A 19,421-nucleotide genomic window follows, 5' to 3' on the forward strand; every position below is an offset into this window, starting at 1 on the left:
ACCCAGCCCATAAACCTTGTATTATGAATACAATTTCTTTTTTAAGATTATTTTTTGGGCATTTTGTGAGCTTTATTTATATAGGACAGCTGAAGACATGAAAGGGGAGAGAGAGGGGGAATGACATGCAACAAAGGGCCACAGGGTGGAGTTGAACCCACGGCCGCTGCGTCGAGGAGTAAACCTCAATATATGGGTGCCTGCTCTACCAGGTGAGCTACCCAGGCACCCATGAATACAATTTCTATTGATCAATGCTCAGTGTGCAAGGTTTCTGTGCGTGACGAATGTTTAGGTTGACAGATACGAAGAAACGCATACGTAAATTTCAGAAAAGGTGTGCGAGGACCTTTTATAGTAAAAATAAATGATTCCCCTTCCTGCTGGGGACCCCCTGGAACCCCCTCAAGGACCCCCGGGGGTCCTCAAACCCCACTTTGGGAACCACCGGTATAAACTATATGCCAAATGTTTTACCAGCTACCTTACAGGAAGTCTTTTTACTTTTGTACTGTCAGAAATGATGCAATATGTGCACCAACGGATGTCCATCAATCGTTGGAATACCAATTAAAGTACCTCAAAATTGTACATAAGTACAGTACTTAGTAGTAAATGAACTTAGGAGTAAAACTAATTAAATACACTGATAGATTTGCTAATTTCACAACTTTTCACATTATTGTGGTAAAAAAAAAAAAGGTAATTCTGACGGCATTACATTTCAATTAGCTTTTGTAAATTAGTGTAGAGGCTAAACATCAAGTGTGTTTAGTCTGCATATTGACTTATTTGAATATACTACATACTCAAAACCTTAGAATTACTGTTTAGTATGGAAATGGGACACAGACATTTAGCCTTTAGTCTTCACTTCAACCAAGGGCTAGTTAGTTTTTAGGTTGTTCCTGTGGTTACCTGCTAAGTAGGGTCAAAGAGTAGAAGTACCAAGAGGCGAAACTCAATAGAACGTTGTGTTGCGTTCAGGCCAAGATGGCGGAGCTGAACTCACGTTCCATTGCAAGCTGCAGCTCGGTCATGGGCATAGATATATAGTGTATATATCTATGGGTCATGGGTGCATTAAGGTCTAAAGAGTGCAGCTCCGCCATCTTGGACTGAACGCAACACAACGTTCTATTGAGTTTTGCTTCTTGGTACTTCTATACTCTTTGGTAGGGTTGGGCATTGTTTTAATTATTAACAGTTCTGATTCCAATTTCAATTCTTCCTTTCAAGCGGAGTGGAGTGGAATGGGTCACATGATTATTTCACAGATAAGAGGAAGGTTTTTATTGAATGGTGATTTACAGTTTTACAGGGCTTTTTCAGCGTAAAATTAAGCCACACTCGAGAGCGCCGCTTGCTGTGCTCCGTGGCTGCAACACAACAAGCGCCTGGAAGTACAGCGGACGCTACGAAAACCAAATACTTGCGTGTGTTAAATTTGTAAACTGGATGATCAGATTCAAAACGATTCCAAACTATTCCAATAAAGAAACGATTCCATTGGAATCTTAATTTTTGAAACAATTCCAATTGGAACCGGTTTTTGACGCCCAATCCGAATCATAAATGGTGTATTAAAATCTCAGAATTATGTTTATGTTCAAATTCAAACATAACCATTTGGATGGTGACTAAACAAAGCTGGAGATCATAGAACATGTTACACTATCCATCCTTATGTCGAGGTCAACACAATTCTTTCATGAAGATGACAATCATCTTGTGATCCCAGTAAACAAAGCAGATGAATAAGGAAAGACATGGTTGTTACCACCTGATTTAGAGTTCAGATTAGAATTAGCATGCATTAGGTAAGCATTAAATACAATGGAACATTGGTATAGGTTTAGGATTGAGATAACAATTGGGTCTGGGTTAGGGCAAGGCTTAACTTTATGTTTAGAGTGGAGCCTCTTTGCCGTTAAAATTAGAATAAGGATTTGATTTAGGTGGCCCAATGTGCAAGAGAAGGTGATAAAGTGCCCTCTAAAGCGTGATTTATGCTGCTAGGGGTGGGAATCACCAGAGGCCTCACGATACGATATCATCACGATACTTATGTCACGATACAATATTATTGCGATTTTAAAGATATTGCAATATTCTGCGATATATTGCAATTTATTACCTTTTTTCCACCTTCAAATTTTTCCCAATTTCAAATGATGTCCCCAAAAGAAAACTTTGTCATTATCTGTTTTTATCTAAAAAGATACATGTCTCTGTTTGTTCATCTCACTTCAATTTTATTGCTGCAAAATGGGATTGTCAAGCAGACAAACTGACCAACACATATATAATAAAAGATTGATACTTGCTGTCTGTGTATCGATACAGTATTGCCACGGAAAATATTGCGATACTATGCTGTATTGATTTTTTTTTTTCCCCACCCCTAGCTTCTGCGTAAAATCTACGCCGTGGCTACGTACGTAAGTACGTGGAGACACGGACCTACGCCGCGTTGCATTTCCCCCGACTCATTTCCTGCTTCTCCTTCTCCATAAACAAGATGAAATCAAAGACAGGGTTAACTTTTCCTGCTCCAGATTTCCGACCATGGTCAGAAAGAACAGGGGAGACACTTTGTTTCCCTCACTAAGACTCTAGAGTTGAACTCCCCACGCGCGCGCACACATGCCGGCCCTGATATTCTCCTAAAGAGATCGACTCACACACCAACGCACAAGTACAAACTTCAGGTTACTTACATAGGCTACGGAGAGAGCTCTGCGTGAAGCCTCCGCACAACCATAAATCAAGCTTTAAGTTTGGAACTGTTTTCACCTAATTGGATTAGGACTCTCTGCACGTTGGTGCCATTTTCATTTTTTAGGTCCCGGCCCCCTAGACAGCCTGAGTGCTTCTGAGTAAAGTCCCCAAATACTGTGGTTGTCCCTCAGAGTCTGGAGGAAAGAGGGAACGCAGTTTAAGGTCTTTACAAGGATACAGTAGACAGTGTGACTGTGTGTGTTTGTTTCTGCAGTGACCATGGCCACAGGCCCATACCAGCGCCCCCTCCCCCCACACCAAAACACTGAAGGAACTGACCTAGTAAAGAACCTCAGTCGTTCTAATTGTTTCAACAGCACCAGTCAAGTGCAATAAATGACATGTTTTAAACCCTTGGTCTCTTGTGTGTGTGTGTGTTTTCTCTTCACTTCTTATTATTCATGTTAACCCTTGTGTTGTCTTCCCGTTGACCATGAACTTGTTTTCCTTCCGGGGACAAAATTGAAAATGAACTTTTTTTTGGCGCTTTTTCCCCAAGTTTTTTGTCCCTCTTTTCAACTTTCTTTTTTTTTTATAAAATTTCATAAATTTTTGAGTTTATAAAAAAGCAGATATTATGAATTATTTTGACTAATAGTTAAGATCAGAGGATGTGGAGTGAATCACAGGCTGGTTTATGTCAAAAAAAATGTAAATGCTATGAAATTGAATAAAACAACCAAAATTCAATGGAGGTAATCATTTATTTTGCCTGTTAAGAATGTTGTATGGGTTCCATACAACGTACATGCATGCATCCATGTTATATGTGGGCATTTTAGTTGAAAGAAACCCATATTTCCAATATAAAAAACTTTGAAAACGGGTCAAATTTGACCCGAGGACAACACAAGGGTTAAATAAGCTCACTCAGTTTACATTATTAAATCTATATTGAAAACAATATGCAGTGACCAGTTTAAAGACATGTAAATACCAGGCTAAAAATGAATGAATACATATCACATATTTACCATGTTATTCGGGTTACTTTAAAAACATTTTTAAAGCATTATCACCCAACTCTTCTGTTCTCCTTAGCTCTACTGAGCTTTTTTATGCTCTTTCAGTTTACTGTTTTGGTTTCACAACCCAAAAGTACAGTCACTTTTTGGCTTAGTCCCATCAACTTTCAACTGGTTTCCAACAGCAGCTGTTTTCAGTGGAAAGGCTGTGATGACAGACCTGCACTACCTGCTCAGCAGCAAACAGCAGACAGACCCATTGTTGTTCTTATATTTGCTTTAATGAACAAAGATGGAGCTTATAAGATATGATAAGATAAAACGTCTGTCCACATTTTCTGTTTTCTTGCATCGTCTGCTCCAACGATCAACAGATAACATTAAAAAACACAAACATAAACGTCTGTATGGTCACCCCACAAACATCAGACACACACACACACACACACGGCTCCAAATCATTATTTTCCAGACAATAATCTAAAGTTCGTCAATTCTTTGTTACTGTAATGTTAAATTGGCACTTAAATAGAGTTCCATGTATTGTTAAATAGATCTGGGAGTATTGAGTTTGCCTCCCTGAAACCTGAAGATTATGTTATAGTTCTTTCCTTTCTGCAGCCTTTTGTAGGAAAGAAAACAATACATATTTCACACGTGTTCAAGGCACTTGGTAGGCCTACTAACAGAAAAGCAATGTGGAGTAATGCTGCCACCTAGAGGACATCGTGTAACACAGTCAACAACTTCAGGAGGGCTGACAGACAGACAGGTAGGTAGATAGATAGACAGACAGACAGACAGACAGACAGACAGACAGACAGACAGACAGACAGACAGACAGACAGACAGACAGACAGGTAGGTAGATAGATAGATAGACTTTATTAATCCCAAATTGGGAAATGTCTCTGTTACAGCAGCAAGTTACAAGGACATACACACATACTCACTAACACACATACAGAAAATACAAGAAATATACTATAAATAATGAATAAGTTAAAAATAAGATAGCAAATAAGATAAAAATGCCACTACTACAACTACTGAAAAAAAAACTAAATACACATATACATACATAGTATATATAACAAAATAAAATATGTGTAATATTAAATGTGAAGTAACCAGTGTGCAAGTATACAAACAACTGTATGAAAATATGATAAGCACCTAAAACGATATAACTAAATATTAGACACCCCTCTGAAATAATGCAGTCCACAACACACTAACTACAACCTCATGCTAAAACTTATCATTTAATCAACACCTCTATGACAGTGTCAAAAGCACTACCCCACAACCATACGTGTATAGCTTCTCCTGTCACACATGGTTTAACCTCTGGGAATGAATAAAGTCTTGGTATTTAATTTGTGTAGATATTTATAATGCAAAAAGGCATGTGTATAAGTTTGTATTCGCTCTGTTCTATTTATGCTATTTATTTATTTACTTGGTGTGCACTTTAATGTTTTGTGATTGATGGGGTTTTGTTTAATTAAAAAATAGGAATTGAGATAATGTCAATACAATACAATACAATATAATACATATAATATAATGGGTTTCTTCTATCTTCCCTGAAATGAGGCCAGTGACAGCAGAGGAACCATAGAGACCTCCACACTTTTAGCACATTACGAACATTCGAAGCGCAGGGATTCTCCTTCGCTTTAGTAGAATGACGTACAAGATAAGCGGCTGGCAGTTACGGAGTTTACGTTAACGTTTTGTCGTAGCAGAGGCCCGGGTGAAAGGAAGTGGTCCCACCGTGAACGAGTAGCCACCAAATCGGGACAGCAAGAGTGAATGGCAGTGGGGATATCCAACGAACGATTTCAAGTCTTTATAGCCCGTTCTATCAATTGAAAAATATACATCAGGTGAGATTATGTACCGAATTATATGTTTTTTTCCTTCTGGAATAACGTTAGCGTTACTCGTGTGCATGTGTTGGCCTTGCTAGCTACTAGCTAGCGCTAGCTAACTAGCAAACTGGCTGGCTGACATGGTGATGGTGCATGGTGGATGTAGTCACTGTCCGGACGTTGTGTTGCGTTACACGCTGTACATTTTGGGTGAAGCCATGTTTCAGTTTGGCTCGTTACACCGTCGGGGCCAGGCGCACACATTCAGACATAACGTCACATGCCTTTGGCCATTAAAATAGTCCGGTCAATAACTGGTTCCCGACAGGATCGATCTGTTTGATGTAGCTAGCTTTCGCTAGCCATGCTAGGTTGACGTTAAGTTAACCGTTAACTTACCCTGCTGAAAGCTGCTAAAAGGGTTTTCAATGCAGTTATGCGAGTCTTTGCTAATTTGTAACGCTATGCAAAAGGCAAATAGTATATCACAGACATTATTTGTACCAAACTATTCTTGACGACATGATATCAGATAAGATAACGTAACGTAAATAAGCTAATACGTTAGCATCCAGTTGTTTGTAAATGTAACGTTAAGCTAGCGTCCCCGGTTCATACTTTGCCACCAATAATGAGGCCATGGATCTCGAGAGGCTTTGTTGCTCTTTGTAATCAGGCAAGCATCTCCAAAAATGTCATCAAATTGCTTTGACGTCATGGTTATGTTCATTAACTCGGCTAGTTATCTAACATTATAACGTTTATGCTTGGCAGAAAATGAGCTGCTTAGTTGCTAACTAGCTAGCTAATGTTACTCAGCATGGTCTCTGCCAGTAAGTAACCTTAACTTAATGGTCAAGTGTCCAGCTAAATGGCTTTTAATTGCCTTACATGGGTTCTTGCTTTACATTTTGAGAGATTAAGCTGCTAACAACGTGTAAACATGATAGTTTAGTACTTGCTACCGATAACCGAGAATTGTAGAAATAAATGTCATACTGGCACTAGGTTATATATTGAATGACAGCCACTGGATATGGTGCAGTGAAAATAAGTGAATCTGACTAATGTTTCCGACGTTGTGTTCTGCGTGTATGTCTTGCTTGATATAGGCTAGCTGCCAGATACACTTGTGCAAAACGGTGGGACTATGGCAGATACGTTGAGTGTTAATATAAGCCTACAGGTGTGAAATATTCAGTAATTTAAACTGACGTTACTTAAGGCCCTTTCAGACAAATACCTTTTTATAAATGTTCTTGCAATTTGATATGTCGTTGTCATGTTTGAAAAACATTTGGTAAGTCTTTTTTGGTAGGTCTTTTTTCTTCATTTTGTTGCCCTGTCAGTCTGTCTGCGTTGGACCTAGCATTCCTGTTACTGTGACTGTAACCAGTACAGTCACATTAACAGGTACAATATGCATATTGTTAAGGTAAATATGTGAACATAGAAAGTACGGCTTAAGCTTCTTAAAACGTACATACCGTACATTTCCACTCATAGGCGTGGAGTGACACAGAGATCAAAAAAGGTGCTGATGGTTTTACACTCTAGTTCGAGTGGCATATGCAGAGTCCGAATGGTGTGTTGATTCTTTTAATGCTGCTCCACTTCTACTGTCTACTGCTCCACACTACTACTTCTACTGCTCTGCGAGGCAGCTTTATTCGTATAGCACATCTCAGCAACAAGGCAATTTAAAGTGCTTTACATAAATGATAAAGAGCAGTTAAGGCACTTATAAACAGTTTCAATCGATGTATTGTCATACCACTTCTCGCTGGCTTAACCCTTGTGTTGACTTAGGGTCAAATTGACCCGTTTTTCAATTTTTGTTTTATATCTCAGAAAATATGGGACGTAGAAATAAGTGCTGAAAATGTAAAGAAGAAAAATTTTAAACGTTGGAAAAAAACAAGGCGTTGAAAAGGTTGATGGGTATGACTGCACAAGGGATAAACTGATTTCTTGTTGACATATGCCATATACTGCATACATAATACACACACACACACACACACACATACTACATACATACATATATATATATATATATATATATATATATATATATATATAATATATATATATATATATATATATAAAAATAAATAAATATCGGTTTGAGTAATTAAAAGAAAAAGTAAGAATTGTCTAAATACAGCTTCTTAAATGTGAATATGTTCTAGTTTCTTCTCTCCTCTGTGACAGTAAACTGAATATCTTTTGAGTTGAGGACAAAACAAGACATTTGAGGATGTCATCTTGGGCTTTGGGCAACACTGATCCACATTTTTCACCATTTTAGAGACCAAACAAGTAATCAACAAAATAATCAACCGATTGATCGACAGTTAAACTAATGGTTAGTTGCGGCCCTGTAGTCGGGATGTGGCTATCTGGGGCAAATGTTAACACTTGGAAATAGGACCGTGGTGTATCTCGACATGGTGCTGCACATCACGCTGTGGTGACACCTGTCGATGCCGCCTGCTGTGGGGGGGCTTACAGTGTTGCCACGGGCTACATAACCAGTCGCCAGTGTTGCATCATTTGTCCAGAGTTGATAGTCATGTATCTTTGACCAGGCGCTCTTTTATTTCTAGAACAGTTTTGGTGGCTGCAACAAATTAATCAATCTTTCTGGTCTCAAAGAAATGCTGTAAAACACACTGATTCTCATGATATCTACAACAAAATAGAACGGTTTCCACAGAGTAGTATGAAGCAGTATTGGTTAATATAAGTCCAGTTATTACTTTCTATATTACGTTAATTTTGACAACTGACTTTCAAATTTCCATACCTGTGCTGTACAATGACCAACCACGATCCAGTCCTAAGTCTTGAACTCCTTTTGCCTACATCGTTCTGTCCTACATGTTCTGAGACTTGTAAGAGTTATTACATTTTTATTTTTTATTTAACCTTTATTTATACAGGTACTCCCACTGAGATACAGGGTCTCATTCTCAAGAGAGACATGTTAAGGACATCATCAGTTACAGACACAGGGTTCGTACGGGTGCTTGAAATCCTTGAAAATGCTTGAATTCTGATGTTGTGTTTTTAAGGTTTGAAAAGTTCTTACATTTTGGATAAAATGCTTGAAATTGTAACTGTATTTCTTTTGCAACAAATACCTATCTGACTGAATAGTTTTGTTTATTAAATGGAGAAATAAAATGTTGGAGAGCTTAAAATGAAACCTGCTCGCTTGTGCATGTGTGACTGCGATCTGCCAGTCTGTTTCCATATGTGACTCCGCCCCCTTGTTCAGGTCCTATCCCCTGACCAATCGGCTATCCTAACCTTAACCACTCGAGGTAAAATGCCTAACCCCAACAAATCGAGCTGCTCCGTAGGGCGGGTCTTGGCGTGGCCACAGCGGGATTCGTAATATCGCCGGCAGGTTGTCGTTTCACTGAACGTTGGCTGGAAGATGAAAAATACAAATTATGGATTAAATAGGGACAAACCCCACGAGTTGCCTCTTGTAAAGTACCGGAGGGTTTCTTATACTGTCTAGACTCAGGTTTGGCTGTAAAATGAAGACACGGGCTTCCAATGCTGGAACCAAGACGGCACTGCACGTCTCACTTTATTCAACCCCGACACGGTCAACCGAAAATACAACACTTTATCCACTTGCGTTTTTTCCTGTCACAATAAAAGCTCCATGTTTACTGTAACTTCCTCTTAAGCCTCACCTGAGAGGTTACACAATAAAATACCTTACATTAGTATTGCATGTCCGTTATGGCACGTTCATTTGTGGAATATGCGGTGAGCATAGCCATAGTTACATCACAGTAAATATAACGTTAACTACCTGCAAATTTAAACCTGTGTCATACAACGATACAAGTAGCCTTCTGTAAGATTGAGGATGGCCTCAAGCAATATTTACACTGCTCTATTCCAGTAGATAAATGTATATGTCTTGGCAATGAAATACATTTTATTTATTTTTTTTCAATTGCATACTATAGGCTATTCGTCAGGCAGGTGCCTGTATACTGTCAAAGTTTTCAGGGTTAAAATGGGATTACAGGTTGTTGTTGCACTGTCTCAGATTTTGTTCAAACCTTGTCTATATCAAAAATGTGTCCCAAAACCAAGGCCTGTAAAATATTTCTGTTCAAATCCTATGTCTTCATATTTTCAGCCCTTGAAATTACTTCAGTTTTACAGCCTGAAAATCACATTATCTGGGAAGCAATATTTGGGCATTAATATAATGAAAAGTATTATTCAGGTTAGAGGGAGAGACAGGCAGCCCAAACTGTAGGGTGGAAGATAAACGTGTCAATATGACTAAACCATTACAAGTTTGTACGACATGCCCTAAATTTGGAAAAAGTGAGAAAAGACTGACATTAAGGGTAGCATAAACTTTTTTTTTTGTGTGGCATTTTTAGGCCTTTTATTTGACAGGATAGCTTAGACTGAAAGGGGAGAGATAGGGGGAATGACATGCAGCAAAGGGTTGCAGGCAATTGAACCCGCGACTGCTGCGGCGCGGACCGAGCCTCTGTACATGGGGCGCACGCTCTACCAGGTGAGCTACCCAGGCACCCCTGGTAGCATAAACTTTGAGCAAAATCTAAGAGGGTGCACCAACTGTTTTCCTGGATTTAGTCTGATTTGGGGCGGCTGTGGCTAAGTGGTAGAGAAGTCGCCTGCCAATCGGGAGGTTGGTGGTTCGATCCTTGGCCCTGCAGTTCCATGCCGAAGTGTCCTTGGGCAAGACACTGAACCCCGAGTTGCCCCCGATGCTGCGCCATCGGAGTGTAAATTTGTGTGAATGTTTATCTGATGAGCAGGTGGCACCTTGTACGGCAGCCTCTGCCACAGTGTATGAATGTGTGTGAATGGTGAATGGTTCCTGTACTATGTTAAATATAAATATATATACAGACCATTTACATTTTGACCCAGAATGAGCCAGCTGCATGTCATTTGGCTCAGATCCTCCCACTCAGTGCTCCTCTCCATAGCTGTCTTACTGTATGTTATGTTAGACATTTTAAAGGTGATAATTCAGGGTTAGTGAAGTGAACCTGTCGAGTGATTTTTGGAATATTTTTTTTTTTTTTTACATTGACTCAGGCAGGTTAGATAGCAAGCAAAGTCTACTTAGACAATGATACATTTTGAAAAATAAAACTTGTTTTGTTGAAATATCTGATCCTTCTGCTATTACGAAACACAATTTTGGCATCTCTTTATAGCATCTCTTTTAATGTGATAAAAACACTAAATAACAAGTTTAACTACAAGTTTGTATTGGTATGTAATTTACGGTGGTGTAAGGTGCTGGGAAACGCTTCAAAATGGACCTTGAAAGTGCTTGAATTAGACCTTGGAAAAGGTGTACAAACCCTGCAGACAGACAGACAGACTATATACAAGACATAATTGTCTAATCGCAATATTTTTTAAATAATTGCCGTTTCTTTGTTGAACCAAAATGAATTGCTAACATTAGCTAAGTTCCTGAGGGGTACGACTGTTGATGGTTTTGTCAATTTTATGTTCATTTAACCCTCCTATTGTCCGCTGGTCAAAATTCAACCCGTTTTCAAAGTTGCTATATCAAAAATATGGGTCTCTTTAACCAAATTGCCCAAAAATACCATGGCTGATTCCCTACACGAAACAGGCTGTGATTATCCATCAAGATATGTTTCTCTGATCTAAACTATTAGTCAAAATATTTCATAATTTATGGGGTTTTTGTAAAACTCAAATTAGGTGTATTTTCATATAAATGAGGTTTATTGACCATGAATTCCAATTTTTTTTGTTAAATTAGTATTGATAAGTTAGAAAGAAGTTGGCTAAGAAGATGTACACACAATTAAGTAATACATTATGACTTTATGCTGCATAAACAGGCAAGACAGAGGGAGGACAACAAGTGCATGGGTTAAGAAAAAAAATAAGTTTTATGATAATAAAGAGGTGTAGTTTACTTCATAGGCAGTGTACTTGGGTTATTACATTAGCTGGGTCACATGACTGACATAACCAAAAGATGGATCCTGGGATTCATTCAAAACGTTTTGTTTGAAAAAGTAATACATAAGTATTTTTAAATTTGACTGAAAGAGACCATTATATTGTTAATGGCAATTATTTGTGAGACACTTAATTGTACAGCAAAATTTGGAGTTGACCAGAAAGAAAGACCTTTTTCTAAAAGTATGTGTTCAGCTCTCAGTATTTTTGTAGCTTCTTACTACGGATGGGCTCGCATATTAAAATTAGGATTCAAATGTTGATTTAGAATTTGAACGTCACTGTTATGAATGAAGCTTCAAACTATTCAGTACAGCCTTAAAACTGTGACTGTTTTGATTGAAAATGAGCATGCATCCGATACATTGCTGATCATTGTTATTGCTGCCGCCCTGCTCTTTTAGATGCGTTTTAATAATAGATTTCCACCCCCTCCCCGAGGTAACTGATGCGATCACTCGATCTGGGCCCATCCGTGCTTCTAACTGGATCTCTGTGGTTTGAAGTTTACTTTCTCTCCTGTGTCCCTGTTTGTACTTTCAGATATAGATTTATTTTACCGTTTCATTTTACCCTTTCAGCTGGATAGGAGTCATTTGAACCGCTGAGTTAAGTTACATTTGCTGATTTTGCTGCTTCATAATAAAAGCCTTTAAGTAACAAAATAATGGAGGATGTTTATTGTGGTGAATTTATACTAAATTAAATGTTTTTATCAATCGTTTTTTATTGGCAAAAGCAGCGACACGTCACTTTTTGAATGAATTGATGAAAAAATCCACCGGCCAAGCATATTTTTTACCAGCCAAAATAACACTTTTTGTGTAAGTTAGGCCTACATAACAAAACGTTATGGTTGAGGTTGCAAGTCCTGCTGGTAGGGATGTTAATGATTAACCGTTTGACTGTTAATCGACAATAGGATTTTTGACCGATTAGCCTAATATTATCAGTTAAACCAATATTTGCTTAAAAAAATTAAGTTTTAACCCTTATGTTGTCCAAGTCAAGTTTCTATATCAGAAATGTGGGTTTCTTTTAACCAAATTGCCCCAAAATAACATGGATGGTTCCATACAGCACTCTTCACAAGTAAAATTACAGATCAGTTCACTCCTTTTATTGAATTGTGGGTCTTTTATTCAATATTATAACATTATAATATTCTGCGTTTTTAAACTCTCAAATGTGTTATTTTACATAAATGAAGTTTATTGACCATGAATTCCAAGAATAAGTGTAAAACCAGTCATAATTTTATGTCAGTGGTGTGTACATACTGGTGGTAGTGGGGAGAAAAAACATAAATATCAAAAAAGCACCACAACAAAGCTGAAAAAAGCGGCAGAAAAACATGCAACAAAAGTGCCGGAAGCCTGGGAAAATAATGCAGAAAAAAGTGTCAAAATTCTTTTTAGCCAGGAGGACAACACAAGAAGAAAAAAAAAAGGCTTTTGCATGTTAAAAATGTATGTAGGCTATACCATCTATTTCTCAACTGCAAATTAACTTGTTAGTCCTGTCGCGGCGCAGTACGATAACATCCAAAATGGAAGACTCCCTCTTAGCCGTAGCCCTGCAAAAGTCCCACCATTCCTCTAAAGACACAGCGTCAAACCGGTAGCCCTGTTCTAATGGAAATGCGAATTGCTGCTGTGCTGACGCAGAGGCAAACCGAGTTGAGCCAGCGCGTGTCGTGTATGTAAAACGGGGCTTTGTCAGAGAACTCGTTTCAGAGCGGTTGCACTCTGTTCTTGGCTCAGACCAGCAAATCCAGAGGACAGATTTGATTCAGCTGCTTGATTGAAGCTCCATAGATGAGCATCAGGTTGCGTTATGTTTTTAATCACCAGCAAATGTGAGCCACTCCATTGAAGACCTGTTTTTGCTTCACAAAGCTGACTGCTGGGATCGGTTACAGCTGCGGGGCTTAGCAGTACTCCGAGTCGCGTGTTCCGTGCTGGCCTTTTTCTTTGGCTGTGTCGAAAAGCTCGTCCTAGTCTGCCGATGGATCCTTCCTCCCCCTTGCTCAGTGTACCTTCGTCAGCATCTGGCGCCCTGCAATAACATACCGTTCTCATTTTGCTCTCTGCTTTTGTCTTTGCAGAGCGGAGGCCCCAGCCACGATCCCCGACACTTGGCATTTGTGTCGAGGTGAGATGTTTTACTTTTGAGTGTTAACAGTGCTGTCACAGTATCAGCACACAAGTAACAGAAGCAGCACATGCGTAACACATGCAGTCTCTGTTGAAGCCAAGCTTGCTTGGGTTAGAGCTGGGCGATGTGGAGAAAATCAAATATCACGATATTTTAGACTAAATGCATCGGCATCATCGTAGGGTTGACTTTTGGTGCTTTCACGAAAAATGTACACAATGAGATTCTAGATACTGTACATAATCACCAATAATGTGGATATAATGACTAAGTGGGTAAAGGCAAATAACCGAACAGCTAAAACAGTCAGGTAAGTTCAGAAAATGACATCACTTTACTGCAATGCAGCCTCTAAAACCAGGAAAAGACATTTGTTGAATGTTACGATATCCAAAATTGAAGACGATATCTAGTCTCATGTGTCGATGTCGATATGATATCGATATTTTGCCCAGCTCTAACTTGGCTGCTTCCTCTATATTTCATATGTATTGTGAATGAAGAGATTCTGGTGTAATTCAGAAGTCTACATGGATTTTTATTACGGCTTTCTACAGCCAAAATAACTTTTTGATTGTCATTTATTACACGGTTATATAGACACCTTATCTTGTCGCCTATACGTCTGTGCCATGTCTGAAAGGCGTGATTATTAACGTGTTCTCTGTTTTTGCTTTTTTAGGTCTGTTTCCCACTAAATGTGGGGGAGCATCTGGAGTTGATTAAGAGATATTGTATCATGAAGCCCAGATTAAGTGTTGTCTGCCCATCCAGAAAGTCTCAGTTATTGCCTGTAAGTATATTTTCTACGGCATTATTCCAGCACACTAATCTCAAGCTCTAAACAAACTAGAGCTGCACAATATATCGTTTTTTATCATCATCGCAATATCAACTGGCGCAATATACGTATCGCGAACGGCTGCGACATATCGCTATACACACTCAGAGAGTTTTTGTGTTAGTTGAAAGAACATGGCAGTGGAAAACTGCTTTTTTAAATGTTAATGTCGTTCTTTTTTTGGTGGTACCTTTTATGTTTAATTCAATGTTCAATTTGTTCAATAAAAGAATGCTAGAAATGATTTCCTTTCGTTTGTTTCAAAATCAACGAACAATTTGTTGTATTTTAGGAGAATACTGGAAGCAGCAGAAATGCAGAACGGAGTACACTTTAATATCAGTTTATCTATCGCAAGTAATATCGTTATTGTGATATTCAACGATATCGCATATTTTCCTCATTGTGCAGCCCTAAAACAAACCACATTCAATACTTAATTGCCATGTCAACATATTTGATAGGAATTTGGTTTGGTGAACTCGCACAAAATAAAAATAAACAAAAACCTCAAGTCACATGAATTTGGCATATAAAATGCCAATAATACATATTTAAAACAGGCATTGGCAAGCATGGGGATGCCGTTAGTACCACAAATGCATATACATACACTCAAGGTCTTTTCGGACGGGGAGCGATCAATGCGCCTAGTAATTAATTTTGGTTACACTTGAAGGTATCTACATAAGAGTGGCATGACACTGTCATGAACATGTCCTAAACATTAGAAACGAGTCATAAACGTTTATGACATGACGCTTGATGTGGTTAGGGTTCATGTGTCATGACTGTGTTCATGACAGTGTCATGTCACTCTTATGTAGATACCTTCAAGTAAAGTGTTATCTTAATTTTAATGAGTTTAGGGGGGCACGGGCAATCTGACAGGCAAATCGACCAGTAGGTAGCCTGACAAGCCAGACCCACATCCAAGATGTTGTGTCTGGGAACTCACCATTGACGGAGCTCAATCCAAGGGGCGGGATAAGCGGTTGTCTTTCACATTCCCTCTGCACGTAATAGGATAGTGCTACAACCAGGCAGAGTAACGAAGAAGGTAGCGAAGCTAGTTGATAGATTAATCTTTTGCCGTATCCGGTCGTCAAAACTCCGAACAAATCTTCCTTTTTTAAGAATGATTTCTGTGCCGTTCTTTTCTCAAAGAAAAGCTGAACTCCAAGTCTTTCAGAAGACCGCTGTTCCCAGCAGCAGCAGCAGCAGCAGCCATAAGCCCGGCCACCGACTCTATACACGATATGATTGGCCTGACCAAAATTTGGTTTTTCCAGCTCGCAAGCCAACGGGGAGTGCCTAGACTGACCCTGGCTGCAAACTAAATTTGCTGCCACTAGGGTGCGTCTAGATTTCTAGGCTTACCAGTAGGTGCAATCCCACGAAACTGTCACGGTCGTTCTCGTCAAATGGCACCGAGCGACGCATGGTGCAAATTAATGAACAAGAGACTGATTTTTGCTGTTTGTGAGTTTCCCTAAAATATATAACCGTTATCAGGACATAAACAGTAGGGCTTTTGCATGCAAGGCATTGGCACAAGACTGCATGTATTGGGTAGCGTTGTAGCTTGAACTTAAATTAGGCTATTGAATTACATCTGTGCTAATTAGGCTAACTTTAGCTATTTGTTTACACTTATATGATTAGGGATACATGATACCTCAGTCAACTAATGTCATTCAGTTGTACCAGCAGGGAAACCGTAGTGCACAGAAGCTCGCAAAGTGCTTGTCTGCCCGTCTATTCATGTGAGGAGCACAGCGAGGCCCCGCGGATCCAAGCAAGGACACAGGCAAAGTGTCACTGGCCGTCTGAAAAGACCTTTTCAGTGTGTTGTAGACCGGCATAATAACGGCACATTAGTAATGTAGGAGTTAAGGGCACGAACGGTCTCTGGGTAAGTGCTGTTGCACAACCTGGCTGTCTTTAGTTCTGATACATTTCCGTCTTTTAAAAGTAGGGATGGATTTAAAATGAGGGTTAGCACGGAGACATGAGTCCAGAATAATAATTTTTTGTATTTTTTCGTAGTCTAATGGTGTAGACTTTTAGCAAGGGACGGAAGACTCCCGGCCTGTGATTTGATGCAGTGCGTGCCTTTTTGTCCAGAAGTTTCCTGTGTTGTGCTGAGATGTATCTGCACCACACAGTTATTCCAAAGCTGTGGATGCTCTCGATCCCAGCACGATAACATTGCATCGTACCAGAGAATCCTATTAAACACTGAGCTGTAATCAAGAAACAGAACGGCTCTGCTCTGCAAATCTCAAAGCAAACATTTCGGGGTAGCGGCTGAGATTGAGTCAGTTTCTACTGTTTGGCCTACGCAGGAGGTTACCAACCTATTGTTCAGTATTAAAAATGTAGCCACACAAGATCTGATGGGGAATGGAGAATGAGGCAGTGGGACAAAGCTGGTCTCAAACCTGCAGTCAAATTAGTTTACTTCATCCCCAAACTGGGATGACCATGGTTTGTTACTGTACACTGTAGCTAATTTAGATGGAATACATGGATCTTCAACACATTTCATATAAGAGGTGACAAGATGTATGTATTAATAAGGACAAGGCACATTAATTAACAATTCGGTAATTGCACCAGCTGGCTATTTTCAACTGCAGTCCTAGTTACCTAGCATGCATATCTTTATGGTGGGAGGAAACCGACTTTTACATCAGTTAAAGAGTCCAGATCTTCATTTGCCTCCTTACTTATCCCCCAGTTAGTTCACAGAAGACGGTCGTTAAACCTGTCTGTGTATTGAGGGGACCATTGCCTGGCTTTAGTCTTCCTGGGTCTCACAGTGTTTAGGCGTGAATTATACTGGCCGTTCCCAACCTGGCGCGCGCCATCGTGACGTCAAAATGACGTAGATCTTGCCGGCGCGCCCTGATTTCTAGCGTGCGACAAAGTGATACAGGAAGCATGAACGAGCTCCTGGGCAACCGGATGCCAGGACTCTCAGAGTGACTGCAAGTCTCTCCTGTAAACTTACTGGGTTAAGATGAGCTCTTTTATGGTGAATGAAAGGCTCGATCCGACCAAGTAGCTCATCCTATCAAATCGAAGCATTGGTGTCAATGCTACTGCCAGTTCTGCCGTTGTTTACCTTTTTCTTCTTCTAGTCCGTAGAAAGAGCGACGTCGGTAGCCTTTCCTCATCAGCGCCACCGCTGTTCAGGAGAAGACTGCAACTAGTGTCGCGACCACCAGCGTGGGTATAAATAGTTACAGCGATTTCATGACGTCACATATGCGTGCGGTTACTGTAAAACACGCATTGGCTTCTGACAGTGCATGGGAATGAGAGACTTGTTGTGGTCCGACTCTCCAAGGGAGCTCTCACCACCGCGTGAAAAGCCGATGGAATAACACCGAGACATTTGATTGGGTTTTCACGCCTCGTGGCAGCAAAGATTTGCTCATTGTAACTTTGAAGTACTTTTCTCAAGCTTACATGGCTAAAATCACCCCAACACCAAAACTACCAAGGCTGGGTTTGAGTTTTCTGTGTCCATGATGTGGGTCGATAGCTGTCGAGCTGTTACTGTAACAAGCTGGCGAAAAGCCGTTAGCTAGCTCTTGAACCTGTTAAAGATTGTCTCGTTAGACAACATTATTCCAGACATTGAAATTACTTATCTGTGCCAGAAACTCTGTGCTGCAGGCTGCTGTGTGGCTGATGTGTTTCTTCTCACCCCTGGCTTTGCTGATGAGGTTTATTTCTGCTTTCTTAAGGAAGAGTAAGAAAAAGTGTGCACCGTTTCTGCCGTATACAGTACATTAACACAGTATCCTCGTCTGCCCCTGCCAGTGAACTTCTGAAAAGAAGAAGGACGATGAAATGAGATAAAGTGGACGACTGGAGGAGCCCAGCCCCCTCACCTCCACCTCTTTGAAGCATGGCAGGCCTACAGCTTGTCACCCCTGCCACTTCACCCATGGGGCCTTTCTTTGGTCTGCCATGGCAGCAGGAGGCTATCCATGATAACATCTACACACCTAGGAAATATCAGGTAAGAAGGCTGTGCTTACTAGCTGTTTGATGTACTGTATAAGCATGTACAGGCTAAGTCCTGATTTATAGTTCTGCGTTAAATCTACGCTGTAGGTACGTACGCAGGTACGCGTAGATACCTGACGGGCACCTCTCCAGAAATGTACAGTGCTAAGCAAAGTGAATACACCCATGTTAAAGTTGACTAAAAAGAGGAATAAAAATCCTCTTTTGGAAATTGATCTTAATGCCTTAATTAAAAAAAAAGGAAAAATCCAACCTTTAAGGACACCAGTTTTCTTTGTGAATGAATAATGTATCATAAATAAATAAATGTTCTTCCTTAAAATACAGGGGGCATAAGTAAGTGCACCCCTATGTTAAATTCCCATAGAGGCAGGCAGATGTTTATTTTTAAAGGCCAGTTATTTCATGGATCCAGGATACTATGCATCCTGATAAAGTGCCCTTGGTCTTTGGAATTAAAATAGCCCCCCCACATCATCACATACCCTTCACCATACCTAGAGATTGGCATGGGGTACTTTCCATAAAATCATCTCTCAATGCAAATCAAACCATATTAGGCTAACTGAAATAAAACCATGCCAATCTCTAGGTATGGTGAAGGGTATATGATGATGGAAAACCAAAAATGGCGAGTAGAGTGGGGGCAAGTCGAGCAGGTACCATGTAATGGAAAAACGTTATTTGTTTCTCCGTCTCCACCACCAGAGTCGGGACTCTCTCCGAATCA

General features: G+C 39.9%; 2 protein-coding genes across 3 annotated transcripts in view; both read left to right on the forward strand.

Moving 5' to 3' along the window:
• clmna (calmin a) overlaps nt 1-19 on the forward strand; it is a 43,222-nt gene extending 43,203 nt beyond the window's left edge. The window contains exon 13 of the mRNA XM_039785896.1: nt 1-19. This exon is cut by the window's left edge and continues 2,528 nt beyond it. The gene's annotated coding sequence lies outside the window, so the exon portion shown is untranslated.
• Nucleotides 20-5,489: 5,470 nt separating this feature from the next.
• dicer1 (dicer 1, ribonuclease type III) overlaps nt 5,490-19,421 on the forward strand; it is a 53,069-nt gene continuing 39,137 nt past the window's right edge. Inside the window, exons 1-5 of one of the 2 annotated variants that reach the window (XM_039786657.1) lie at nt 5,490-5,637; nt 8,568-8,640; nt 13,757-13,803; nt 14,489-14,599; nt 18,482-18,683. In XM_039786657.1, the coding sequence (XP_039642591.1) occupies nt 18,570-18,683 (114 nt within the window). In that variant the 5' untranslated portion in view covers nt 5,490-5,637; nt 8,568-8,640; nt 13,757-13,803; nt 14,489-14,599; nt 18,482-18,569. The remainder of the gene's footprint in view (nt 5,638-8,567; nt 8,641-13,756; nt 13,804-14,488; nt 14,600-18,481; nt 18,684-19,421) is intronic. The other variant, XM_039786658.1, reaches the window with a different exon arrangement.

The sequence above is a fragment of the Perca fluviatilis genome, chromosome 20, assembly GCF_010015445.1.
Source record: "Perca fluviatilis chromosome 20, GENO_Pfluv_1.0, whole genome shotgun sequence".
Classification (NCBI taxonomy): domain Eukaryota; kingdom Metazoa; phylum Chordata; class Actinopteri; order Perciformes; family Percidae; genus Perca; species Perca fluviatilis.